General features: G+C 42.2%; 2 protein-coding genes across 2 annotated transcripts; one reads left to right on the forward strand and one right to left on the reverse strand.

Moving 5' to 3' along the window:
- Nucleotides 1–233: 233 nt before the first annotated feature.
- On the reverse strand, nucleotides 234–11,410 carry c1qtnf13 (C1q and TNF related 13). Its single transcript, XM_035797752.2, has 2 exons — nucleotides 11,320–11,410; nucleotides 234–4,314 (listed from the first exon to the last, which is right to left on the reverse strand). Exons 1-2 carry the CDS (start codon nucleotides 11,348–11,350, stop codon nucleotides 3,209–3,211), a joined length of 1,137 nt encoding a protein of 378 aa, XP_035653645.1. The 5' UTR covers nucleotides 11,351–11,410; the 3' UTR covers nucleotides 234–3,208.
- A 704-nt stretch (nucleotides 11,411–12,114) lies between these two features.
- Nucleotides 12,115–27,741, forward strand: LOC118401097 (ubiquitin-conjugating enzyme E2 N-like). Its single transcript, XM_035798324.2, has 4 exons — nucleotides 12,115–12,264; nucleotides 23,796–24,042; nucleotides 25,736–25,876; nucleotides 26,400–27,741. The coding sequence occupies exons 1-4, from the start codon at nucleotides 12,235–12,237 to the stop codon at nucleotides 26,444–26,446; spliced, it is 465 nt and encodes a 154-aa protein (XP_035654217.1). The 5' UTR covers nucleotides 12,115–12,234; the 3' UTR covers nucleotides 26,447–27,741.
- The last annotated feature ends 238 nt before the right edge of the window (nucleotides 27,742–27,979 follow it).

Consider the following 27,979-nt stretch of genomic DNA (forward strand, 5'->3'; position numbering starts at 1 on the left):
CAGAACAAGCATTAGATGTTTGCTGTATGTCAAGCAAAGTTAGAAAGTGCTTTGCTAAAGTCTATGAGCCTTCAAGGAGTGCCTGCTCAAATTGAACAAACTGCATATGAAGTCAACTACTTAGGATCAACAATGATACTCTCCAAAAGAACACATATTTGTGACTCACTGACACTGGGTTAAAATGTCACGTTTCTGAGAATCTTGCAAGTTGGCCTTTAATAGGGTGTTTTCTGCTCAATGTACTGTGTGGGAGGTAGAATAATAAAAATATTGAATAACATAACTGTACATTTTTTATTTCTTATACAAGAGAAGTTTAAATCACACATGGATCAATTTCAGCCATTACTTTTTGGATCCCATGGATGACCTTTGAATCATGGAACTGCTGCTTGAAGGAGAAGTCTACCCAAATCCTAAAACTCCCAAGTGATTCCATATATTGAAAATAGATCAGTGGCGTTTGCCCTCTCTCTCCTCTCTCTCCCTTTTATTTTTTATTTTATTTCACCTTTATTTAACCAGTTAGGCCAGTTGAGAACAAGTTCTCATTTACAACTCTGACCTGGCCAAGATAAAGCAAAGAGGTGCGACAAAAACAACAACACAGAGCTACAAATGGGATAAACAAACATAGTGCTGTACTGAAAAAGCTGCAAAAACGGTCACGTGGCGTTGCTGGATAGAGGCCTGCTCTGCTCCGTTGCCAGCCTGATTCTTGAAGTTCATGGTGTTCGTATTGCGTTATTACCATTGCACCATATAATGTAGACATACAGTACAGGCCTAGGTGCTCTACAGGATGGCATATGTGCCCTATGTATTTATGACGGGCGGTGGACAATAGACATTGTGTCACCTTATATTACAGAATATAATATACAAAAAACACTGTGATATATAAACATAGGCTATATAGGGTTTTGAGCTAATGTCAAAACATAAAACCCACGAATATCCCCATTAATAAAGGTTTAAGAGAAGCAATCATTCATTAAAGTAAAGTTTAGCTACTTACTCATTAGACAACTGTCCATTTGTCCCAGCTGGAAGAGTAGTGCGTCTCCAATTCGTTTTTGGAATACGGATAAATGTTTCAAGGACACCAGAGTTAATCTGGGCAGCAATATCCCTGTGGTCTCAAAAGCAAATTAACTGCTCTTTATCATAATTATGTTCCTCCATTTCTATAAGAATTGTAGTTACATAATCAAATGATCCGCAGCACAAACAATCCTCCTTCGCAGCATTGGAGCGCAATTGCCACAATTACACCACCAGTCAGTCTGTGATGATCCTGAGGATGGTTGGGGCTGTGGTCCAGCTACTGCTACGGCTTCGATGGCTATCACGGAACCCAAACCGGCTGCACGCGTGTGCCATCGTGCATAAATGTATTTTGTCCCCCCACACCAAACGCGAGCACGACACGCAGATTAAAATATCAAAACAAACTCTGAACCAATTACATTAATTTGGGGACAGGTCGAAAAGCATTAAACATGTATGGCAATTTAGCTAGCTAGATTGCACTTGCTAGCTAATTTGTCCTGGAATATAAACATTGAGTTGTTATTTTACCTGAAATCACAAGGTCCTCTACTCCGACAATTAATCCACACATAAAACGGTCAACCGAATCCTTTCTAGTCATCTCTCCTCCTTTCAGGCTTTTTCATCTTTGAACTTATATGGTGATTGGCATCTAAACGTTCATAGTATTACCACGACGACCGGCAAAACAGTTCGACTTTCAATCACCCACGTGGGTATTACCAATTAGGAGATGGCACTTGGGTACCTGCTTCTATAAACCAATGAGGAGATTTCTGCGTCTGAAATAGGAATGATTTTAGCCCCCGGCAACGCAGACGCTTGTTGGCGCGTGCAAGCAGTGTGGGAGCAATAATTGAATAACATGGATTTCTACATTTATTTTGCAACGCTCGAGCACGCAACGTTTCCGGTCTGGTCAGCATGTAAAGCAGCAGCTGCCATCTGAAGCTCAATTTGCCACAATTCTTCATGCGAATACTCAGGCTCAGTTCAAGAAGGGCATACAGTGCCATTTCTACTTAGCAGGGATTCCCCCAAGAGCGCACATGCGCTGTGGCATTTGGTTACATAAAATAATTATGTAAAATAATCGCAAATGTTTTAGGTGGAAAAGTACACATTTCCTGACAAAAAATAGCTGATTCGGCCATACGCCTTCAATAAAACAATGGATTTGTCCACACTTCGCAGATTTCTGAATCATTAATTAACTGGCAACAGAGCATAGCGAGGCCTGCATCCATCAATGTCACAAGTCAGTTGACCTACAGGGAGAGAGAGGGGGAGAGGGCAAACTCCACTGAACTACTTTCAATGTATGGAATACACTTTTTTCTGGGTTTTGGGTAAACTTTTCCTTTAATGAATATTCTTTCACTATGCATTCAGAATATATCAAACATTCATAACTACATCACATTCAGGTTATCTAAGTCCATACAGTCATTCAGGCAAACTATGCAGTATTTACATAGTAGTCTACTCAATGCAATCACTACACAAGTTAAATGATTAAATGGTTTTCTGAGTTTTTCTGAGTCTTTGCAAACACATCTGCTCAGTAAGGATAAATAATTATGTCCCTAAGCATGTCTGTATATATAAAGATTACCTAGGAAAGCTCTACTTATTGTAACACATAGTTTTTGGCGAATGAGAGAAAAAAATCATGAGGTATCCAAAGAATTCTAATGATCCAGCATCATATACTAACATGTAACCCATAACTTTGGTTTAAACGCAGCCAATAACAAAACAGAAAATCACCCACTTATCCACAGACAATTTGGTAATAAAGAGAAACATTACATGATTATGTGTAATAATGTCTAAGCTTGTCGTTGTATCCAAAAAATGAACTCCCAGCCCCATCTTGTGGAATGATATAATACTATGAAATCAATAAATGGCCAACAAATGTGTATCTGTGTATAAGATGTGTATAATATATGTACATCTCTGCCCCATTGTTTAGAGGTTGCTACTGTTGTTGTTCCATCCACACCCAGAAGCTGACTACAGCGGTTCTAAACAAAGCCTATGAAGCATAGTGCAACTTAGCACTGACATTCACACTTTAGATTTTGTAACCATAGCACCATGTACATTTTCTAGGAGGGTCCAGTGTGTTTTGAAGAACTTTGAGCCCTCAGAAGTGAGTTCTGTCCAGGTCCTGGCTGGTGGTGGTGGTGGGCTCAACGTCTGGGTAGACCAGGAAGCCTGAGAAGGTGGTGTAGCGTCCCTGGTTGCTGTAGACGGCGTAGCGCTCGTCCTGCTGGCTGTAGAGCCACACGTTGTCCCCCCTATGGAGCGACAGCAGCAAACTCTGGCTCTGCATCTCCCTCCTCCTGGACGTATCCTCGTCAAACACCATGGCCTGCACCTCGCCTTGGCCTGTCATCAGCTTGACTGACACTGCCCTGCGCGGGTGCTTCCCCACAGTGAAGGCAAAGTAGTAGGCACCAGGGTAGCGGCAGGTGAAGCGGCCCGACGTCTTGTTAAAGTGCCCTCCAATGTTGACGTACTCCACATCAAAGGTCAGAGGCTCCTTCTCCTGGTGCCCGCCACCATTCTCCCCCAGGACCGGGGATGTCCTGGCCATGGAGAAGGCAGAGCGAGGCTCCACAGGGGCCTCAGCACTACCACTCCAGCCGTACATGTGGTCTCCAGGAGGGGGACAGTTGGAGTTGGGGTAGGGCTGCCCTGACAGAGATAGGCGGTTGTTGAGATAGCCAGTGGTGGAGATGTCGGGGTACACCAGGTAACCGGTGAAGGTGATGTAAGGTCCAGCGTTGCTGTATAGAGCATACTGAGGACTGTCCTGCAGCATCAGCCACACTGTGTCCATGGCCCTCAGGCTGATCATGACACTTTGACTCTGGACCTTCCTCCCTTTCTTTTTGTAATCGTCATAAGCTATAGCCTGCACTTCCTGCCCATTCTTCACCAGTATGACAGACAACATCTTCTTGGGATATTTCCCCAACGTGAAGGACAAGTAATAGGCTCCAGGGATTCTGCAGCGGAAGTGGCCCGTGTCTGGGTTGAAATCACTCCCTGTGTTGACTAGGAGCTTGTTGAAGGTCACAGCGTTCTGAGTGCCTCCCAGGATGCTATTGGTCCGCGTGGCTGAAAAGGCGGAGCGGAGGCCAGTCATCACGGGAGCCACATGGAGGGGTGTGACCGACCCCAGGAAGTTGAAAATGCCCAGTAGACAGGCCATGCGCCAGGGATTGCTACATGGTGCCACCTCAACTAGGAGAGATAAACAACAGTGTAAAAATATCTCACTTTCTTCAAAAACAACCTACAACAGTTATATTTATACCCTGGCTGTTCTAGTCTGTGTTTGCTTCAGACAACTTTTGTCATTGTAACAATGTAGCTTTGTTTATTTGTGGGTTTTTTTTATTAAAAAAAGAAACAAAGCTACATTGTTACAATGACAAAAGTAGTCTGATGCAAACACAGACTAGAACAGCCAGGGTATAAATATAACTGTTGTAGGTTGTTCTGAAGAAAATGTTGTTCATTTGAAAAGATAGATTTTCTAAGGGTTGTAGGATTTTGGGCAAAAAAGTTTCCTTACTGCACAGCATTTCACACCTGTACAACGTAAACATTTTTCGTTTCATTTTTTCAATGTTAAAAAAGTTAAGGTTACCAGGACGAATCGAATATGGGCAAATGCAAGCAACCTGTGTGTTATGGGCTAAGATTGTGCAATGTGTCATTGTGTGATGGGCTGGCTGAAATACTATATGAGTGGGTTAGGATGTCTGGTTGAGCCCTGTCAGGACAGATCCCGCTCCTCAAATCAGATGCCCTGTGGAAGCAACAGCCCCTCTAATTCAGCTGGTATTGTCTGTTCTGTCTGTGCACTGAGAAAAAGTACTAGATTAGACCCTGGTTCATCTGTTCCTGTGTGCCCGGACAATGGAACATTTGGAAGGGGGGCAAGGTGGGGCAGGGAAGGGATTTTATTTAGTTCTATAAAGCCCTTCGAGATGGTGGACAATTGGTCGACGAAAGATCACAATGTGACCATGGGAGGGATAGGTTGGGGGTCAATTTGGGGAATGAGATTGTTTTAGGACAACAAGCATCAATACTTTATCATTATGTTAAACATAATTTATATATGATATATCATGTATTTAAAAAAAATCCTGATTAGACTGTTATAAAACGCACTGTTGAAATCTTGAAGTGAGTTGTCATTTCAGGTCCTAAGCAGGTATTTCACCAGCTTGCTAAAATTAATTGATGTTCTCTTTTTGTGTTCTTTCTAACTTGTTGATAGAGCTCTGGTAAATTCATAGTGCAAGGTTGAAAGGGTGGGGAGTTCCCATCCCAGCTTGAATAAGTTATGGCTTCACTCATGAATTAAGCCTGTTTTATGGATCCTTTGGCATCCTCTAAAATAGTGGTTCCCAAACGTTTTATAGTCCCGTACCCCTGCAAACATTCAACCTCCAGCTGCATACCCCCTCTAGCACCAGGGTCAGCGCACTCTCAAATGTTGTTTTTTGCCATCATTATAAGCGTGCCATACACACACACACTATACGATACATAAGAATGAGTGTTAGTTTTTGTCTGAACACGGCTCGTGGGAAGTGACAAAGAGCTCTTATAGGACCAGGGCACAAATAATATACTAATAATCAATCATTTTGCTCTTTATTTAACCATCTTACATATAAAACCTTATTTGTTCATCGAAAATTGTGAATGACTCACCACAGGTTAGAAGGGTGTGCTTGAAAGGATGCACATAACTCTGCAATGTTGGGTTGCATTGGAGAGAGTCTCAGTCTTAAATTATTTTCCACACAGTCTGTGCCTGTATTTAGTTTTCATGCTAGCGAGGGCCGAGAATCCACTCTCACATAGGTACGTGGTTGCAAAGAGCATGTCACGCCTTGGTCATTGTAGTTTGTGTTTTCGTTATATATTTGGTCAGGCCAGGGTGTGACATGGGTTTATGTTGTTGTATTTCGTATTGGGGTTTTGTATTATTGGGATTGCGGTTGAGTAGGGGTGTTGTATAGGCTGGGCTGCCTGAGGCGGTTCTCAATCAGAGTCAGGTGATTCTCGTTGTCTCTGATTGGGAACCGTATTTAGGTAGCCGGGGTTTCACTGTGTATTTTGTGGGTGATTGTTCCTGTCTCTGTGTAGTTTCACCAGATAGGCTGTAATTAGGTTTCACGTTCCGTTTTGTTGTTTTGCATTTGTATAGTTATTTCATGTATCCCTCTTCCTTCATTAAAGACATGAGTAACCACCACGCTGTATTTCGGTCCGACTCTCTTTTGACAAACGAAGAACGCCGTTACAGAATCACCCACCACACACGGACCGAGTGGCGTGGAAACAGGCAGCGACAGCTGGAGCAGCAAAAGGAGGATGAATTATTCGGAGAATGGACATGGGAAGACGTATTGGATGGTAAAGGTTGTTAACACTTGGGAGGAGATACTGGCCGGAAGAGATCGCCTCCCATGGGAACAGGTGGAGGCACTAAGGAGAGCAGAGGCAGCCGGAGATAGGAGCCGACGATACGAGGGAACACGGTTGGCAAGGAAGCCCGAAAAGCAGCCCAAAAAAATTATTGGGGGGGGGGGACTTAAATGGAGTATGGCTATGCCAGGTAGGAGACCTGCGCAAACTCCCTGTGCTTACCGGGGGGCTAGAGAGACCGGGCAGGCACCGTGTTATGCTATGGAGCTCACGGTGTTTCCAGTGCGGGTGCATAGCCCGGTGCGGCACATACCAGCCCTTCCTATTGGCCGGGCTAGAGTGGGCATCGAGCCAGGTAAGGTTGGGCAGGCTCGGTGCTCAAGAGCTCCAGTGCGCCTGCACGGTCCGGTCTATCCAGAGCCAACTCTCCTTGTTTATCGTGAGGAGCCAAGGAGGAGACCAGAACCAGAGCCGGTGTTAGAGGTGAGCGAAGCAGAGACTGTGAAGGAGTTAATGGGGAAAGTGGAGGAGAGAGTAATGAGGGAGTTGCTAGCATGGTGCTATAGGTACGATATTCGTCCGACGGAGCGTGTCAGGGATTTAATGGCACCTGGGTCAGCGCTCCATGCTCGTCCTGAGGTGCGTGTTAGTCGGCTGGTGAAAAATGTGCCAGCCTCACGCACCAGGCCTCCTGTGTACCTACCTAGCCTTGCACGTCCTGTGCCAGTCCTGCTCTCAGGCTCTCCAGTACACCTTCACGGTCCAGTCCATCCTGTGCCACCTTCACACACCAGTCCTCCGGTAGCAGCTCCCCGCACCAGGCTTCCTGTGCGTGTCCTCGATCCTGTAGCACCAGTTCCAGCACCACGCACCAGGCCTCCTGTGTACCTACCTAGCCTTGCACGTCCTGTGCCAGTCCTGCTCTCAGGCTCTCCAGTACACCTTCAAGGTCCAGTCCATCCTGTGCCACCTTCACACACCAGTCCTCCGGTAGCAGCTCCCCGCACCAGGCTTCCTGTGCGTGTCCTCGATCCTGTAGCACCAGTTCCAGCACCACGCACCAGGCCGTCAGTGCGCCTCGCCTGTTCAGCACAGCCAGAGCCTTCCTTCCCTCCTGCGCTATCAGAGCCTTCCTCTACAGCGCTGCCGGAGCCTCCTGCCTGTTCGGAGCAGCCTGAGCTGCCAGTCTGCAGGGAGCTGTCAGTCTGCAAGGTGCTGTCAGTCTGCATGAAGCAACCAGAGCTGTCAGTCTGCATGAAGCAGCCAGAGCTGTCAGTCTGCAAGGAGCTGTCAGTCTGCAAGGAGCTGTCAGTCTGCAAGGAGCTGTCAGTCTGCAGGGTGCTGTCAGCCTGCATGGAGCAGTCAGAGCTGTCAGTCTGCAAGGAGCTGTCAGCCTGCATAGAGCATCTAGATCTGCCAGTCAGCCATGATCTTCTAGATCTGCCAGTCAACCAGATTCTTCCAGATCTGCCAGTCAACCAGTCTCTTCCAGATCTGCCAGTCTGCATAGAGCAGCTAGATCTGCCAGTCAGCCACGATCTTCTAGATCTGCCAGTCAACCAGATTCTACCAGATCTGCCAGTCAACCAGAATCTTCCAGATCTGCTAGTCAACCTGAATCTTCCAGATCCGCCAGCCAGCCAGGATCTACCGGAGCCTACTACCTACCTGAGCTTCCTCTCAGTACTGGGCTTCCTCTCAGTACTGGGCTTCCTCTCAGTACTGGGCTTCCCCTCAGTTCCGGACTGCCCCTCAGTTCCGGGCTGCCCCTCAGTCCCGAGCTGCCCCTCAGTCCCGAGCTGCCCCTCAGTCCCGAGCTGCCCCTCAGTCCCGAGATGCCCCTCAGTCACGAGCTGCTCCTCAGTTCTGTGGGTTCTGGGTGAGGACTATTAGGCCATGGTCGGCGGCGAGGGTGGATTATCCCAGGACGCGAAGGGGAGGAACTAGGACATTAATGGAGTGGGGTCCACGTCCCGATCCGGAACCGCCACCATGGACAGACGCCCACCCGGACCCTCCCTATGGTTTTGGTTCTGTCACGCCTTGGTCGTTGTATTTTGTGTTTTCGTTATATATTTGGTCAGGCCAGGGTGTGACATGGGTTTATGTTGTTGTATTTCGTATTGGGGTTTTATATTATTGGGATTGCGGTTGAGAAGGGGTGTTGTATAGGCTGGGCTGCCTGAGGCGGTTCTCAATCAGAGTCAGGTGATTCTCGTTGTCTCTGATTGGGAACTGTATTTAGGTAGCCGGGGTTTCATTGTGTATTTCGTGGGTGATTGTTCCTGTCTCTGTGTAGTTTCACCAGATAGGCTGTAATTAGGTTTCACGTTCCGTTTTGTTGTTTTGCATTTGTATAGTTATTTCATGTATCCCTCTTCCTTCATTAAAGACATGAGTAACCACCACGCTGCATTTCGGTCCGACTCTCTTTTGACAAACGAAGAACGCCGTTACAGAGCATCATGGTCTTAACAGCGCGATTTGCCAAGGCAGGATAGTCTGAGAGCAGCCCAATCCAGAAATCTGGCAGTGGCTTCTGATTAAATTCAATTTTCACAGAACTGCTTCTTGCAATTTCGATGAGGCTCTCTTGTTCAGATATCGGTAAGTGGACTGGAGGCAGGGCATGAAAGGGATAACAAATCCAGTTGTTTGTGTCATCCGTTTCGGGGAAAGTGCCTGCGTTAACTGCTTCGCTATATCACATTCGACATTGTCGGTAAGCTTGAGTTCATTTACACACAAAAAAATCATACAGTGATGGAATGCCCTGTGTGTTGTCCTTGTTAATGCAGACAGAGAAGAGCTCCAATTTCTTAATTATAGCCTCAATTCTGCCCCGCACATTGAATATAGTCCCTGTAATCCTAAATTCAGATCATTCAGGCGAGAAAAAACATGACCCAGATATGCCAGCCATGTGAGAAATCATCATGCAAGGGGTCAGCCAAGTGAAAATGATGGTCAGTAAAGAAAACTTTAAGCTCGTCTCTCAATTTAAAAAAATGTGTCAATACTTTTCCCCTTGATAACCAGCGCACTTCTGTATGTTGTAAAAGCGTTACATGGTCGCTGCCCATATCTTTGCATAGTGCAGAAAATACATGCGAGTTCAGGGGCCTTGCTTTAACAAAGTTAACCATTTTCACTGTAGTGTTCAAAACGTCTTTCAGGCATTCCCTTGGGAGCAAGAACCTCTCAGTGGATGCTGCAGTGTACCCAAGTGGTGTCGGGAGCAACTGATTGCACACGCGTTACCACTCCACTATGTCTCCCTGTCATGGCTTTTGTGCCATCAGTACAGATTCCAACATGAGCAGCAGCTACGTTTGGCTACATACGGACCTTTAGTGGAATTCCCGTGAGAGCGTAATGGTTCATGTGATTGAATGTTAACTACTTGACTAGGCTATCTGTATTTGACATTGTGTTGTTATTTCGTTATTTCGCTGTTAAATTAGATTTTTGGTCGTGAAACGAGGCTACTCAGGCGAGAAAAAAACCTCACCCGAATATAAATGGTTTGTTTGAAAATGTGAATCATTTTTGTACTTTTTAATTTGGCACACCCCCAATGGAATTGTGCATAACCCTGGGGGTACATGTACTCCACTTTAGGAAGTTTAATTATATATATTTTTTACCTTTATTTAACTAGGCAAGTCAGTTAAGAACTAATTATTATTTACAATGACGACCTGTTAACTGCCTTGTTCAAGGGCAGAACAACAGATTTGTACCTTATCAGCTCAGGGATTCAATCCAGCAACCTCCCAAAATACCAGAGATCCCAATCATATGATGTACAGCTGCTCTTGCAGTAAATAGGCAGAAAACTGGCACCTAGTAAATCAAATATACTGTACATTAACATCAGTAATTACAGGCTTATAACCAGAGATTTTTAACATGGTTATTTTCATATGTCTACCATTGTTGCTTGTAATGTTAATTCCTAAGCACTGTTATGAAAGCTGTGAGTTTCAATGTGTTAAACTATTTGAAAGCTATGCTGAGAGAACAGAACAGTGAGTTGGCAAAAGAGGCCATTTTTTATCAACTGCCATAATGTAAAACTCAAAATCCAGAAGTCAAACTTTGTTCTTCTATTTAAAGATATGGAAACACTTAGCTCACAAAACCAGGACAGAAAAATACCAATACCAGTTCTCACTAAATTGAAATCCATAAAATGGTCGTTTGGAGGATTGTTGACAAATATTTGACATTTCTATCTAAAGTACAATTATTGAAATCAAAAAACAGGTCATATGACAAAGCAAGCGGTAAAGCTTCATACGACACACATATTTTTGCTTTGTAGCACCTACAGATGAAACATTATGGAGTCTTACAGGAGGCCTGAGTAAGGCCAAAATGTCATAAATATGGCAACTTTGATAAATATTTTCTCAATTATGCTTTTAGATACAAATGTCAAATATATGTCAACAATCCTTCATCCAAAGGACTATTCTATGGTTTAATTTTCATAACAATCTGCAAAATAATGGTATTATTTTCTCCTGGTTTCGTGAGGAATCACTCATTTTGAAATATGGCAATCAAAATAATATCATAACAATTCAAATTTGAATGAGATCAGATTTAGTTAGGATTCTTACAGATTTTAACAGCAACAATCCCATAGATCTTACCTCTCACAAGCCTTCTCACAAAATCTAATCATTTCTGTATTGGAACACATGAAATTCTCAGCTCTACATCTTCAGCCTGTAATTGACCTGACAGCTTACGGCAGAGAAATACATCTCTATAGAGTGTGGGTCCTACCTGTTCTCATGTGCTGGTACAGAGTGTGCATGCCTGTAGTCAGCTGGTCACCTTCTCTCTAGTCAGCCTTCTCCCTAGTCAGCCTTTTCAATGGGACCCGTGGAGCTCCAAGAGGTGGAGCTCCACGGGTCCCATTATACAATGTTGATCCCTGCATCCTGATCTGGTCTGGTAGTTTATCATTGAGGGGAGGAAATACACAGGTTTGTTTAGTCTCATGAGGGAACAGGACAGCTAGTTCACTGTGTTCTGTTTATAATCCTTAAAAGCAACAAAAGCAAGTCCTTCAACATCTGCATTGCTTGCTGTTTGGGGTTTTAGGCTGGGTTTCTGTATAGCACTTTGTGACATCGGCTGATGTAAAAAGGGCTTTATAAATATATTTTATTGATTGATTGGTTGTAAATTATAGAGCACCACATGCACAATGCATTGGTCATATCATAGGTCTCTCAGAAATAGATGTACAAAATAATTGTGAAACCCATGTAGGCCAGACATTTTGAAAATGTAAATGAAATCATTTAGCCCTTTCGATTGCCCCCTTACCAAGAAATTATTAACATTTTCAAATTGATCAATGGACAGTGTGTCTGTGTGATGGATACAAAGCCTACCTATGTCTATTTCACGGCAACAGTAAGACTAACATGAAACGAAATTAATCACAGATGTTTACACAAACATCACTGACTTTGAGATTGGGATATGTCCAATCAATCACTGTCACGTATCATACCCATTAACCATAATAAAAGTACATTTTCCAAACTAGCTACATTTATTTACGTTACACTTTCAGGATGGTCTCATGACGCAAAATGAGCAGAACACCGGAAGAGGTGTGTGCGCGCCTTTCGCTGTCAATGCAAACGAAAGAGAAGAGTCACAGCTAAACCCCTCATTAAAGACAAGATGTCAGGACTGCCCCGTAGGATCATTAAGGTAACTAACTATTAATTGCTTTACGAATTACACAGACTATTGTTGTTGTCTATGACAGATTCATTATGTCCTAGCTAGCTAATCCTAAAATGCTCCGCACTATTCGTAATTTATTTTTGCTTGCATTTGCCGCAGCTGCGAAATTACTTCCGTTTCGACCCTGTTCCTAATAAACGGAATAAAGGTGGGTTAAAAATACACCCACGCCTGTAAAAGATGGCAAAGAAATGTATTTTTTGTGATTGTTTATTCGTTAATACACTAAACACAGTGAATGTAGCATACTGACCAGAGTCTGAGAGAGTTAGCAATCAATATAACGTTAGCTTGCTAGTTAGTTATCATAAACCTTAGCCAGCCAGTCACCCATTCCGCCCTTTCCAAATAGCTAGCTAACACTATATAGCGAGCAAACTCTATAGCTAGCCGTACATGTGTGTTGCAATGAATGCACAGTCAGACAGCCTACTCCCGTAACTGTGCCACAATATAAACGGTTGCAATCTTTATTTTTGGGCTAAATTGCTCATGAGTATAAAGATACTTAGTGCTTAAGTAGTAAAGGGTCAATTTAGCAGGCTATTGAGTTAGCATTTAGAACGTTACCATTGTGTGACAGATATTTCCTGTTAGGCCTCTGTTGCTAAGTTAGTTAGCTACCGTAAGTGATGTTATAGGCAGAGGCAAGGGCATTAGCGGGATCTCAGTTTTATGATCTTAATTGAAATGGACGGTACGATTCCCCTTACCAGTCATCACTTCGAATAAAAGTGTATTGGTCTCGTACACAGACAGATTTGCAGGTGCAATTCTTACCTATGTAGGGTAAGTTCATTTGAATTCAGTCACCTTTTGACAGCAAGCTCTTATTTTCGTCCAAAAAGTCCCTTTCTGAGCTTCTACAATGGGCAAATATGTGTGGGAGGTTTCGTTCAAATCAAAAGGGTTGTTGTCAAAAAGTGTAGATATTCCTTGAAGAAAACCAACTCATCCAACCCCCATGTCTCACTCATAATCTGTTCAAATGTTATTGGAGTTTTTACCCTTGTAAGATGGCCAGAATTAGGGTGACCAAATCAGTGGAGGCCAGAGAGAGAAAGTGGTCTGAAATAAGTACAATTGCACAGCAGTGTGTCAACGAGGCTTGATTCTGTGCCAGAATGAAGGCTACCTGGCAGGTTCACTGTCCAGTTGAACTCATCTTCTCGAATCTGCAGGACATTAAACAATATAGAGGTGAGATAGATATCGATTTTGAGACATGACATGTAGTATTTTCATATTTTAGTATACGCTTTTCATATTAATGCATTTGCGTTTAATTCAGCTTGTGTCGTGCTCGTTTTGCTTTTTGTGACATGTGGTAAAGATTTTGAAAACGACCACCACAACATGTAAAATCCTCAGGTTACTACGAGAAAGCTGCACCACTCTGTCAAAACACTGCTCTGTGCTTATTTTGGATGTATTAGGTTATGAAATTCAACTTTTTGGATATACTGGTAATGAAATGTTAAAGACTGCACTGAACAATACAGAATAAGCATATTTGTCTACATATAATGTATTTTATCAATTTCATCACCAAAGCGTGTTTTCACTTACTCTGGGCAGAGTGGGTGGAAACCCTAAAAAGTAATTGAATTCCCATAGATTTACCCACTAGCTAGTTCCAACACTGCAGTAGAATGTCTTGCAAATACAATACCATTACACAAATAATCAGAACAACAAATCAAGAAATGACTGAACTGGTCAAATGAACAATCCAGAGTAGATATATTATAGTGAGCATGTGTCAGAATCCAGAATATGAATACGTGGTGTATATAGACATTAGACATATCATAACGAAATATCTGATAAGAAAGAATGCGAGCTCATCATGTCACACTACAGCTGTCAGGGCTATAGGCCAAGACGCAGCAAATATTTCCGTTTAGCTAGCTTTGCTGACACGAGAAGTGGGACATCAATAGTCAATTTAATTTGACATACACATGAGTAAGTGATTAGGCCTAGATGCACCAGTATACTAGAGGTTCCTTACTTTCAGCATGTTCCCAGTGCACTTGGAGAAATTATCACACAGCAATTGTCACTCCTAAAGCTAGTGTAGCATAAAGATCAGGTCAGGAGAGAGTTGTAAGATTGGTGCAGAGGTGAACATCATTCTATTAGTTATATACAGTGAACTTAAGCTATTGTACTATCACTTTGTGTGTTTAGAATTATTGTTTTGTTCTCACTCACTAGTCTAGTTCTCCGGTCTCTCCTTCCAGTCTAGGCAGTTTGTTTGCATGGGTTGACTGTCTTCACTCATTCACAGATCAATGAAGTCATGACTGTCGCTGCCCAGCATCTGCTCAGCCCGTGGACCACAGCGCCTTGTTTTCATTATCCCCCTGTCAAGTTGATGGCTCTCTGTGCTGAAACAGTCTAGGCTATGGTTGTGGATTCCAGAATGTCTTGTAGCTAGTATATTTAAACTATAAAACAGTTGTTACTAGTTGGCTTCTATCCTACAATTTGTTTCAAATTTCTAATCTCGTGCACCTCCAAAAACATTGTGCCTCACATAGGGAATGCTGTGCTTCATATTCCCAAGTTCATGTCCTCTGTCGTTGGTAGTCGTCATTGAATAAATGCAGTTGTGCTAATAGAGAAAGGGGAATTCACACAGGTGGTGAGAGGGGTTGAGTAAAAGAGGGAACACGTAACATTGGTAACATTGGTTGGAGGTGGTTGGAAAAGACTGGAAGGCTGAGAAGTTCTGGGAACTGTTCTCAGTGGGCTTGAGCCCCTGTGAGTGTGCGACTGGTCCGGGAGCCTCTCTTGTCTGTGTTTGGACTGTGTTTTTGTCTGTGGGTTATCTGAAACATTTCAGGAATCTCGCTCGGAGGTGCATTCAGGAAAAAGAAAAAACAGCAGCATGTACAGTGGTTGATGATAGTCCAGTCTCTTTTTGTTCCTCTTAGTTGTCTTTCTCTCAAAGGTATCTGTAGCTTTAGGGCAATAGCACTGTAATAGAATTACACTTTGATTATTTTTTTCTTACCTTTAAAATCTATGCCAAACAAAAAACATTGATTTCAAAGTTTAACAAACCATACAACTCCATGCACAATAACTACTTTTAAAAAATGTCCACGGAAAAAAAGTACAAAAACTAATTTGGTGTTAACGGAATTACATTAAAATCTCACTCAAGGATTTATGTGATAAGGTTCTGCAAAACCTCTTAAATATCTGCTCCAAATTAAGATTCAAAGATGTCTGCAGAAAGAACGGGGTGCCAGCTACAGTGCCTTGCAAAAGTATTCATTCCCTTGGCGTTTTAAACATTTTGTTGCATTACATCCTGTAATTTAAATAGATTTTTATTTGGATTTCATGTGATGGGCATTCATAAAATAGTCAAAATTGGTCAAGTGAAATGAAAACTGAAGAGGTGTATACATATGTATTCACCCTTTTGCTATGAAGCCCCTAAATAAGATCTGTTGCTACCGATTACCTTTAGAAGTGGCCTAAGTAAAGTCCTCCTGTGTGCAATCTAAGTGTCACATGATCTCAATGTATATATACACCTGTTCCAAAAGGCCCCAGAGTCTGTAACACCAGTAAGCAAGGGGCACCACCAAGCAAGCGGCACCATGAAGACAAAGGTCGTCTCCAAACAGGTCAGGGACAAAGTCGTGGAGAAGTACAGAACAAAGTCGTGAGGAAGTACAGATCAGGGTTGGGTTATAAAAAAATATCAGACACTTTGAACATCTCACTGATCACCATTAAATTCATTAGTAAAAAATGGAAAGAATATGGCACCACAACAAACCTGCCGATAGCGGGCCACCCACCAAAACTCACATACCAGGCAAGGAGGGCATTAACCAAAGAGGCAACAAAGAGACCAAAGATAACCCTGAAGGAGCTGCAAAGCTCCACAGTGGAGATTGGAGTATCTGTCCATAGGACCACTTTAAGCTGTACAGAGTCGCCAAAAGGCATGTGGGAGACTCCGCAAACATGGAAGGTACTCTGGTCAGATGAGACTAAAATTGAGCTTTTTGGCCATCAAGGAAAATGCTATGTCTGACACAAACCCCAACACCTCTCATCACTCCGAGAACACCATCCCCACAGTGAAGCATGGGGGTGACGGTATAAAGCTGTGGAGATGATTTTCATCGGCAGGAACAGGCAAACTGGTCAGAATTTAAGGAATGATGGATGGCACTAAATGCAGGGAAATTATTGAAGGAAACCTGTTTCCGTCTTCTGGAGATTTGAGACTGATGGAGATTCACCTTCCAGCAGAACAATGACCCGTAGCATACTGCTAAAGCAACACTCATGTAGTTTAAGGGGAAACATTTAAATGTCTTGGAATGGCCTAGTCAAAGCCCAGACCTCAATCCAATTGAGAATCTGTGGTATGACTTAAAGATTGCTGTACACCAGCGGAACCCATCCGACTTGAAGGAGCTGGAGCAGTTTTGCCTTGAAGAATGGACAAAAATCCCAGTGGCTAGATGTGCCAAGCTTATAGAGACACCCCAAGAGACTTGCAGCTGTAATTGCTGCAAAAGGTGGCTCTACAAAGTATTGACTTTGGAGGGGTGAATAGTTACGCACTCAAGTTTTCAGTTTTTTTGTCTTATTTCTTGTTTGTTACACAAAATATATTTTGCATCTTCAAAGTGGTAGGCATGTTGTGTAAATCAAATGATACAAATCCACAAAAAAATCAATTTTAATTCCAGGTTGTAAGGCAACAAAATAGGAAAAATGCCCAGGGGGGTGAATACTTTCGCAAGCCACTGTATGAGGTCAAAGGAAATGGAAGGACTAACAGTACAGATGGATAGCAATTAAAACGGTACCATAGAGGCTCAGAATAAGTTAGAGGAAACAGAAATGGAGGAACGTATTCAAAAAGATCAAGAGTAATATATTATAAAAATAAAGCGAACGGGATGGAATATGGAGATAAAATGCAATTATTATTAAATGCTACGAAAAAATAATTAACTGAATCTTGTTACAAATGACGGAGTCACCCATGATTCACAAAACAATATTTTTAAATAGTAAGTAAAGTACTTCAGGCATATGTTTTTGTTTGTCTCCTCCATCTCCACCATCTGATTTCATTATAACTGAAACAGGATCCAAGTGGTAAATATAAAGATCCAGTCCATTTACAAAATTGGAGGCCTTTTACACTATTGTGATACAAAAATACTAACAAAATGCTTAGCGCATAGAATTAAAAATGGCATTGTCGGACATTGTTAATCCTAATCAGACAGTTTTTTTTTTACATGTACGATACACTGGAGATATAAGGCAAGTACTGGAAACAATAGAACATTATGAAAAACTGGGAAACCAGGCCTGGTATTCATAGCTGACTTTGAAAAGTCCTTTGATAAAGTACGACTGGAGTTTCAATATAAATGCCTGGTATATTTAAATTTTGGAGAATCTCTTATAAAATGGGTTAAAGTTATATGTATGGTAACTCGGGACGCACCAATATGACATTTTTGTCCGATATCTGATATTTTCCTTGCCAGAAATGATACAGACAACCGATATTTAACATTTGTGTCCTTTTTTAAGCTTTATAGTACAGTTAAATAGTTAACACACACACACACGGACGCAGCGGTTTAAGGCAATGCATCTCAGTGCAAGAGGCGTCACTACAGTCCTTGGTTCGAAATCAGGTTCTGTCCCATCCGGCCGTGATTGGGAGTCCTATAGGGCGATGCACAACGGGTTTGGACGTAATTGTAAATAAGAATTTGTTCTTAACTGACTTGCCTAGTGAAGTAAAGGTTACACACGCGTACACCACACTGACCAAAAAGTTATTTTGTTGGCATTTACGTATGTCCCCATTACCAATAAAACATCATCAAAACCTATATCTTTCACTTACTTGCTGGGCTGTTTCGTTGTTCATTTGTTCAGTCTCAACCAGGATTTCATTATACATGTCAAGTAGTGAAATTTCAGCTCTGTCTGTCCGTGGCACCTCTTCCTCGGTGCGCACTCTCACGTCCGTGTCCATATTTTCCAGCTATGTATAACGTTTCACATAAACCCTGTTTCTGTGGGAGGGGAAAAATTAAGGAACTTGTCTGTCGGCCCTGCATTGAAGACCAAAATTGGTTAAAGAAAATTGTGATGAATATAAATACACCACTTTATTTTAAGGACCAAAACATTGACAGCAGTGCCATGTAGATTGCAAAATAGTTTGCAAGAGTTTTTCGATGTACCGATCCAATGGCACATGGTTTATGAACTGATAAGCAAAACGATGCCAGATTCAAAACTTTGAATTTTTCAATTGAAATTATTATACAAAATTCTTCCAACAAATTGAATGTTATATATGGGGGATACAACCATCCCAGTTCTGCAGGTTTTGCTGTGAAGAGACTGAATTATAAGATAATTTGTTTTGGTACTGTCCATATGTAGCTTGTTTTTGGTCACAGGTCCAGGAATGGCTGAAGAATTGCAACATTTACCTGGAGCTAACGCTGCAGATAGCAATACTGGGTGATTTGAAAAGTCGTAGTCAATAGATCAATAATGTAATACTTTTAGCAAGACTATTTATTTTATTTACAATCTGTAGAAAATGAGAATAGAAAGGTTCAGAACTTTTGTGACGCATCACAGCACAACACAATATATGGCAAATATAAATCTAATATGGATGGTGTTAACAGATAGATGGGAGGGGTTAAATGAAACTGAAGGGTGGGACTAATAACAACAAGATGGTATATTTTACATTTGTTGTGTCTGTAAAATGTATGTAAGTAAAGAACTTTTGTGAAACAGCACAGTTAAAAATATATGGCAAATAAAAATCAAACTGGATGGGCATCAGAAATGGATGGGAGAGGTTGAGGGTATTGTATTTTCTACATTGTACAACAATAGTGAAGACATCAAAACTATGAAATAACTTAACTATGAAATAACACATGGAATCATGTCGTAACCAAAAAAGTGTTAAACAAATCAAAATAAATGTTATATAGCCTCCCATTGCCTTGATTCTCTCAACCAGCTTGAAGGAGTTCCCACATGCTGAGCACTTGTTGGCTGCTTTTCCTTCACTCTGCGGTCCAACTCATCCCAAACCATCTCTTGGGTTGTGGTCGGGTGATTGTGGAGGCCAGGTCATCTGATGCAGCACTCCATCACTCTCCTTCTTGGTCAAATAGCCCTTACACAGCCTGGAGGTGTGTTTTGGATCATTGTCTTGTTGAAAACAAATGATAGTCCCACTAAGCGCAAACCACATGGGAAGGCGAATCGCTGTGGTAGCCATGCTGGTTAAGTGTGCCTTGACTTCTAAATAAATCACATACAGTGTCACCAGCAAAGCACCATCACACCACCTCCTCCATGCTTTCATGGTAGTAACCACACATGCAGAGATCATTCCTTCACCTACTCTGCGTCTCACACGATGGATTGAACCAAAAATCTCAAATTTGGACTCCAGATTTCCACCGGTCTATTTGTCCATTGCTCGTGTTTCTTGGTCCAAGCAAGTATCTCTTCTTATTGGTGTCCTTTTAGTACCGTTTGTTTTGCACTCTCTTCTGAACAGTTGATGTTGAGATGTGTCTGTTCCTCTTATTTGGGCTGCAAGCTAAGGTGCAGTTATTTTAATTAATTTGTCCTCTGCAGCTGTGGTAACTCTGGGTCTTCCTTTCCTGTGGCGGTCCTCATGAGAGCCAGTTTCATCATAGCGCTTGATGGTTGTTGCGACTGTACTTGAAGAAACTTTCCAAGTTCTTGTAATTTTCCGGATTGACTGACCTTCATGTCTTAAAGTAATGGACTGTCGTTTCTCTTTGCTTATTTAAGCTGTTCTTGCAATAATATGGACTTTGTCTTTTACCAAATAGGGCTATGTTCTGTATACCACCCCTACCTTGTCACTATCTGTCCTCAAAGTTTTCCCCTCTTGGGACTGGAACTAGAGAATATTTTCATAATGTCCTCCCACAAAGTTACCTGCCCTATCCAGTAGCTAACCTTTGGTTTCCCAAACTCGGTCCTGGGACCCCCCTGAGTTCACATTTTGGTTTTTGCCCTAGCATTACACAGCTGATTCAAATAATCAAAGCTTGAGGATGAGTTGGTTATTTGAATCAGCTGTGTAGTGCTGAGGCAAAAACCAAAACGTGCCCCAGGACCGGGTTTGAGAAACCCTTGCCGAGGCTATCCAGTAGCCTATACGCTCCCTTGACAGCTGGAGCTGTCAAACTGACAGCTGGAGCTGCAATTTCATCCTCTTCCATGGCTGTTATCTAATGCATTTGGAGACTGTTTTAAATGTACAATGATTACATCAAGATAGCTAGCTGATTATATTTGATTAACTTAGCTATACAGTGTAAAGTTAGCTAGCTACCAACTTGAGTTAGCCTACAAAGTGGCCTACAGTAGCAGGCTAGTTAGCTAATAATAGGTCGAAGGAATTGTCCGTAGAGCTCTTGAGACAGGATTGTGTCGAGGCACAGATCTGGGAAAGGGTACAAAAAAATGTCTGCAGCATTGAAGGTCCCCAGGAACACAGTGGCCTCAAATCTACACACAACACACCATAATGACAAAGCAAAAACAGTTTTGTAGAAATTTCTGCAAATGGAAATATTATATTTACATAAGTATTCAGACCCTTTACTCAGTACTTTGATGCACCGTTTGGCAGCGATCGCAGCCTTGAGTCTTCTTGGGTATGATGCTACAAGCTTGGCACACTTGTATTTGGGGAGGTTCTCTGCAGATCCTCTCGAGCTCGGTCAGGTTAGATGGGGAGTGTTGCTGCACAGCTATTTTGAGGTCTCTCCGGAGATGTTTGATCGGGTTCAAGTCCGGGCTCTGGCTGGACCACTCAAGGACATTCAGAGACTTGTCCCGAAGCCACTCCTGCGTTGTCTTGGCTGTGTGCTTAGGGTCGTTGTCCTGTTGGAAGGTGAACCTTCGCACTAGTCCTTGGAACCTGCTCCAGAGTGCTCAAGGATCTTTCTGTACTTTGCTCCGTTCATCTTTGCCTCGATCCTGACTCGTCTCCCAGTCCCTGCCACTGAAAAACATCCCTACAGCATGATGCTGCCACCACCATGCTTCCCCGTAGGAATGGTGCCAGGTTTCCTCCAGACATAACACTTGGCATTCAGGCCAAAGAGTTCAATCTTGGTTTCATCAGACCAAAGAATCTTGTTGTTCATGGTCAGAGTCCTTTAGGTGCCTTTTGGCAATCTACAAGTGAGCTGTCATGTGCCGTTTACTGAGAAGTGCTGCAGAGATGGTTGTGCTTCTGGAAGTTTCTCCCATCTCCACAGAAGAATTCTGGAGCCATATCAGAGTGACCATCGGGTTCTTGGTCACCTCCCTGACCATGCCCCTTCTCCCCCGATTGCTCAGTTTGGCCAGGCAGACAGCACTAGGGAGAGTCTTTGTAGTTTCAAACTTCTATTTTTAAGAATGATGGAGGCCACTGTTCTTTGGGACCTTCACTGCTGTAGACATTATTTGGTACCCTTCCCCAGGTTTTTGCTGACATGCACTGACAACTGTGGGACCTTATATAGACAGGTGTGTGCCTTTCCAAATCATGTAACATGAATTGAATATACAACAGGTGGTAAATCAAGTTGTAGAAACATCTCAAGGATGATCAATGGAAACAGGATGCACGTGAGCTCAATTTCGAGTCTCATAGAAAATGGTCTGAATACATATGTAAACTAGGTGTTTTATTTTTCTACATTTGCAAGACTTTCTAAATGGTTTTTGCTTTGTCATTTTGGGATATTGTTTGTAGATGGATGAGGGGGAAAAAAATATTCGGTGCATTTTTTAAAACAAGGCTGTAAAGTAACAAAATGTGGAAAATGTCAAGGGTCTGAATATTTCCCGAATGCACTTTATTGGTATTTTAGGCTACTATAGGAAAATTAGTAGGCTAGTGAAGAGGTCTAGTCCTGTAAGAGTCCATCTTTGTTGCTGCACCTACAGTAATCTTTGTTGCTGCACCTGTCACAGGTGTCCCCTGCCTCTTGCATTACCGTAAGGCCGTATCAGATTGCTTTATGCTGCTCAGTCATGTTGAGCCAGGGCCTAAAATTAACACCCACCACCTGTCGATTTTGTCATTGGCGTGTAAAATGTTTATTTCACCAGCCACGTTGGCGTGGGTAGGGGCACCACAGTGTGAGCATTTCACTCACATTTTTGTAAAAACAGTGAAGTATGATCACGTCTACAGTAAAATAAATGCTGCAGTAGCCGTTTTCAAAGTAGTTCCGCCGTTTTTGTTTCATAGCTGGTAAATTAATCGCACAAACTACGAATCCTATATAGCCTATCCCACCTAGCCATGAAACACTGCCTGGCTGGTGTCTGTGCGCACTTATTAAAGAGCTGTGCACTGGTATAAAATTAGCTCTAATTTAATTTAAACGAAAGTCTACTGATGTGAGACTTTGTTTCTTGGCTATTTACATTTTGTTCATAAACTAGGTGGTTTTTCTGTTTTTGAGTTTCAAATGCTAGGGAAGAGAAGACAACGCTTCTACTAGTAAGACTCAATCTCACAGGTAGAAACATGACTCTAGTCGCGCTACCACGGTAACCTCCCAGCCTTAAAAGGGCAGGTGAACATTTTTGTCTCATCTGTGACATTTTGGTTAAAAGACTCGGGTCACAAAAAATGTATTATTCAATATACCATGTTAGTTACTTCTTACTAGTAATACACATATTGTTTTCAAAATATTACATAGCATGCACATCTTTTTTTATGTTTTGTTGGTGTAATCTTTGCGCCCCAAAATATTTTGGTGGTTAAAAAATCTGAGGTGATGGTCAATTTTAAATCTACCTGCCACATTGGCTGGTGGACCAAAAGGTACATTTTATGCCCTGGTCACAGCCCTGAGCCTGGGGGCAGTTGCTTCCATGCTGAGCTAGTCAGCCTACAAGATGTACTCTTCAATCAACCACTGAAGATTTAATTTATATATATATATATTTGAATACATACATAAGGGGGCTCCACCTGGTGACGCCTCCACATTGACTGGGAAAGTCAGCCCTAGTTGTCACCTGGGTTCTATTCATTAGGAAAACATTTTGGAAAGTTTTGCATCGGAAAACAGCATTTTGTCGACTTAGCTGCCTGATATTCTGCTTTAGACTGTATTGCAGCCAACTATAAAGCCACTAAGCGTAGTGACACACTGCTAGCTGCCTAGTAGGAGGCGTGGGCCAGGATAGGTTAGATGTTTTGGGTTGTAGGCAATGTCTTTGAAAGATTGATCAGTCCTAGCACTGAAATTATAATTTTCTGGTCGATTTTCTTAGTATTGTAAGGGATGAGTAAGCAGTGGAGCAAACATACAAATGTGCCTGCTGAACAATGGTTATCACCACAAGATTTGCATCTAGGCCTAACTCTTTGTATGTCTGTCGTTTGTCAGGAGACTCAGCGCTTGATGGCGGAGCCTGTCCCAGGCATCAAGGCGGAGCCTGACGAAGGTAACGCCCGCTACTTCCATGTGGTCATCGCCGGGCCCCAGGACTCGCCCTTTGAAGGCGGCACGTTTAAACTCGAACTCTTTCTTCCCGAGGAATACCCCATGGCAGCTCCAAAAGTACGCTTTATGACCAAAATATACCACCCCAACGTAGACAAGCTGGGAAGAATATGTCTAGACATATTGAAAGGTAAGGGGCGCTTGACTTGCGTCATTTTACACCGACATGGTAGCCTGACATCCAAACTGATTTTGCTGTTTCACTGTTGTTTCTGTTCAGGTTAAGTTAATCAACAGTGGGCCGCGTTACTTGCATATGCACCTAAATATTTTGCTGTGCGATCTGGAATTTTTATTTAGGAGCGCCTGTGCGCCTAGAAAATAAATCACCAAGATAGTTGTTCCAATGATTACTTCACTGGCCCCTTAGTGCCACTGAGAATACACTGAGCATATTTATGACAGTCATGCTTGCACCATTACTACAAATAAAAATGTTTTTCAACTGAGGTTGTTAGCAAAAACATGGCAAATTATGTCCTGAAAGCATTTTTAAAAATGTGGTAGCAGGTGCAGCTGATACAAGGACAGAGATTCCTTTCATCCCCCTAACACTGTACCCAAACCGGCCGTGCGCAAATTGATTTTGTCCCCCAACACCAAACGCGATCACGACACACAGGTTGAAATATCAAAACAAACTCTGAACCAATTATATTACTTTGGGGATAGGTCGAAAGCATTAAACATTTATGGTCATTTAGTTACTAAGTTTGCAGTTGCTAGCTAATTTGACCTATTTAGCTAACTTGCTGTTGCTAGCTATTTTGTCCTGGGATATAAAAGTTTAAGTTTTTATTTCACCTTTATTTAACCAGGTAGGCTAGTTGAGAACAAGTTCTCATTTGAAAGTTTGTTTATTGTTCTACAGTCCTACACCTGTCAATCCACTGATCAACACATCCTTCTGCACGCTGCCTATTAATCAAGTGTTAACACAAGACCATTTATGAGGTCACATTAGCAGGACCGTAATATGGTGTATTTTGTCACAATGGATCAGCTAATTTCTTGTGGCGTTGCATATGAATTATGATAATGCGGGAGCACTGAGGAAGTTGTCCATAGTTTCCGCTTTTGGCGTGGATAAAATGATAACTATTCTATTTCCATCATTTCAACAGTTCACCCAAGTGTTTTGATCAAAGTTAAATTACAATTGCAGTATTTGGTTAAAAATAACACAGATTATTATTTTTTGCCCAAATTGTGCAGCCCTACGTGGCAGTGTGGAAAGGATCTCAAATGAGTGCAGAATGGAGAAAGACTCATTTCGAAATTGCTTAGAATGTATGTGTTGCCACTCTAGGGTTATGCACTACTTACAAAACAAAATTTGAACTTGTATTATTCAAAAACATCAAATAGCGTCAACATTTAGAAATATTGTGATATGATATGTCGGCCTTATCGCTCAGTCCTAACGGATACAGGGGAGATGAGACGTCTTTAACTGTCTGTCACACCGCTGCAGCTTCTCTGTATGTCTGTCATACACATCAGTGAGTTCAGGCTCGTTAGTGGGACAGGCCTGGGAATTGTTTCCTGACATATACCCACTGCATTAGAATCATGTTTGGCCTGCGAGCGCTATGAGGGATTTTCCTTTTTAATCTCGCCCAAAAGATCAAGGGCTTCTCAGATTCAACTTTTGACCTCCCATTCAAGCCGCATATCCCATTGCTGCGACATGCCCCCATCGCTCAAAATGGATGCATGGCTCAAACTTCTCTTCCTCCCCCTCTCCCCTTTTTCTCCTCCCTTTATCGCTTTCTCCCCCTCATTTGTACTTTTTTGTTTTCTTATAAAATCTCTTTCCACAGATAAATGGTCTCCAGCCTTACAGATCCGCACAGTCCTGCTATCAATCCAGGCATTACTAAGCGCTCCTAACCCTGATGATCCTCTAGCGAATGACGTTGCGGAGCAGTGGAAATCCAATGAAGCTCAAGCCATAGAGACAGGTGAGTCTTGATTAAGCCCGGCTCTGAGCGGTGAACTCCTCAAATGCACTCCTACTCACTCACCACACCCACTTGCCTCAGTCATGTTCGTTATGGCGCACAACAGAAAGGGAAAATGAACTTTTCTTTTTAGACAAGTCCAGGTCGTTTCTCCCTATTTCAGTCCATGTTCTTGTGTGTTTGGTGCCCAGTGAACAAAACCTTGTTCAAATTTGACACAGTAGCTCAGTTTCTCAATGCAGCCTACCGCTCAGCCAATCCAACACTGATTAATATTGGTGCTGATGCTCTATCTTACTGGTAACTTTAGATGCTACACCTTATGAACTCATGACTTCTTTTGATATAAACATTTAATTTGTATATTGTAGCTTTTTTACCCTGTGGCCTATCCTACAAAGCAAGTACAAATGTGATGAAGTTACAACTTGAAGCCTCAAGGATTCTAGCAAAAAAACAATAAATAAATGACTCACTACACTTGCTTTCTGAGCTCATCTCTCTTCCTTATTTTATGTTGCAGCCCGGACATGGACCAGGCTTTACGCTCAGAACAACATAGAAGTGTAGAAAAGGTGAAAAAAGCGGAGAGAAACCAAGCGGGAAGTCAGTGTGAACACACATTCCTCATCTTCTGCCAAGACCTCTTCTTCTACCTAATTCATGTGCATTTAAAGGACACCATATTGGAGGGGGTGTAATAAAAAAAAAGTGAAAAAAAAGACCAGTGAATTTGATATAAATGCTCATAAGAGAAATTGAAAAGCCTGACTTGTCGTCTTTGTCATAATTCACTGTTCAGATGCATCGGCAGATCTGACTCACCACCTGGTTCTTTTTCCATTCATTTTGGAGGAAACCAGCAACATCTGCTTTAATGAGCTTCGTACAAAAAAAATATAAAGAAACAAGTGTCTATCCCATGTCTGTTTGGTGGGGGAGGGTAAGATTTATTGTCCAAGATTGCCTAACTTTTTACTTTTCTTTTAACTTTGTTGTCGCTCGTGATGTTGGTTGTTTATTGAAAGCAGCTGATTAACCCCAGACCCTTTGAGACAGACTATAGGTGGACTCATTCCTCTATAGAAGGCCTACTAGCAAAACAACAACCTAGCTCCTGCTAAACCACATCTCTGACTTGAACATTTAAATACAAGTAACAATATAATGACTAAACAATTAATCTGAGCCTGCCATCATCACGATTAACTGTTGCAACCGCTGTCGATGTAGAGACCCTAAAGTAGGCTTGGAACCTTTGTGTGGGAGAGCGGTAGGGATGGTGGGGACAGGAATTCCATAATTTTCTATAGTTTTAGGGATACATTTTATTCTCATGTCTTATTTGAATGTTTTCCTGACATCAGCCTACTACCGTGAAAGCTGGTGGGAGGAGCTATAGGAGGACAGTATCATTACAATGGAATCAATGGAACGTATCAAACATGTAAACCATGTCTCTACTACTACTGGCTCTCTGGCTACATGGCTCTTCTTTTTCTTCCTGTTTGTCACAATCTAATGTTATAAGACACAACGGTTGACTTCCTCCCCATGGCATTTATTTCAGAAAATAATAGGGAGGGGGCGCATTGGAGTTGTCAGTTCGGCAGTGTGTGCTGAGGGGAATTGTGTTCGAAGGGGTTGTGGGGAGGTAGAGGGTGAGGGGAGATTGGGGGTAAGGGAATGGGGAGATCACTGAACAATATTTGTCAATATTTGTTTTTGGTTTGAAAAGTATTTTCAGTTCCATGTATATTAATTATTTCTATTGAGGGGAAAAATGGTTACCTGCTCTCTGAATGGTATGAAAACAGTCCACCGGTATTTTTTTTGTAAATAAAATCTGTTGATTAATAAGAAAATATTGTAAGCCTTTGTTTTTGAAGTAAGGACAGCGGTTTAGGATTTTTGGCATATCCTCAATTCTGTCATTGAATACATTGAACTCAACAGGTCAGATTAAACCGTGAACAATGACTGCCCTCAGATGAGTAGAGAAAAAATAGTAACACTTGCTTATTTCCAGACAGTCTTAATCTTCACTCTGATCCTAGATTTTTAGTTAGTCTATCCTTCAATTGATGGTGTTAAAGTCAGGCA

This window comes from Oncorhynchus keta, chromosome 22 (genome assembly GCF_023373465.1).
Source record: "Oncorhynchus keta strain PuntledgeMale-10-30-2019 chromosome 22, Oket_V2, whole genome shotgun sequence".
Classification (NCBI taxonomy): domain Eukaryota; kingdom Metazoa; phylum Chordata; class Actinopteri; order Salmoniformes; family Salmonidae; genus Oncorhynchus; species Oncorhynchus keta.

Excerpts from the sequence above, each read along its gene's own strand:
- c1qtnf13 (XM_035797752.2), bottom strand. The coding sequence starts at position 11,350 with ATGCACACTCTGTACCAGCACATGAGAACAG. Across the intron at positions 4,315-11,319 it reads GTACCAGCACATGAGAACAG|TTGAGGTGGCACCATGTAGC; the intron begins GTAGGACCCACA and ends TATCTCTCCTAG.
- LOC118401097 (XM_035798324.2), top strand. The coding sequence starts at position 12,235 with ATGTCAGGACTGCCCCGTAGGATCATTAAG. Across the intron at positions 12,265-23,795 it reads TGCCCCGTAGGATCATTAAG|GAGACTCAGCGCTTGATGGC; the intron begins GTAACTAACTAT and ends GTCGTTTGTCAG. Across the intron at positions 24,043-25,735 it reads ATGTCTAGACATATTGAAAG|ATAAATGGTCTCCAGCCTTA; the intron begins GTAAGGGGCGCT and ends CTCTTTCCACAG.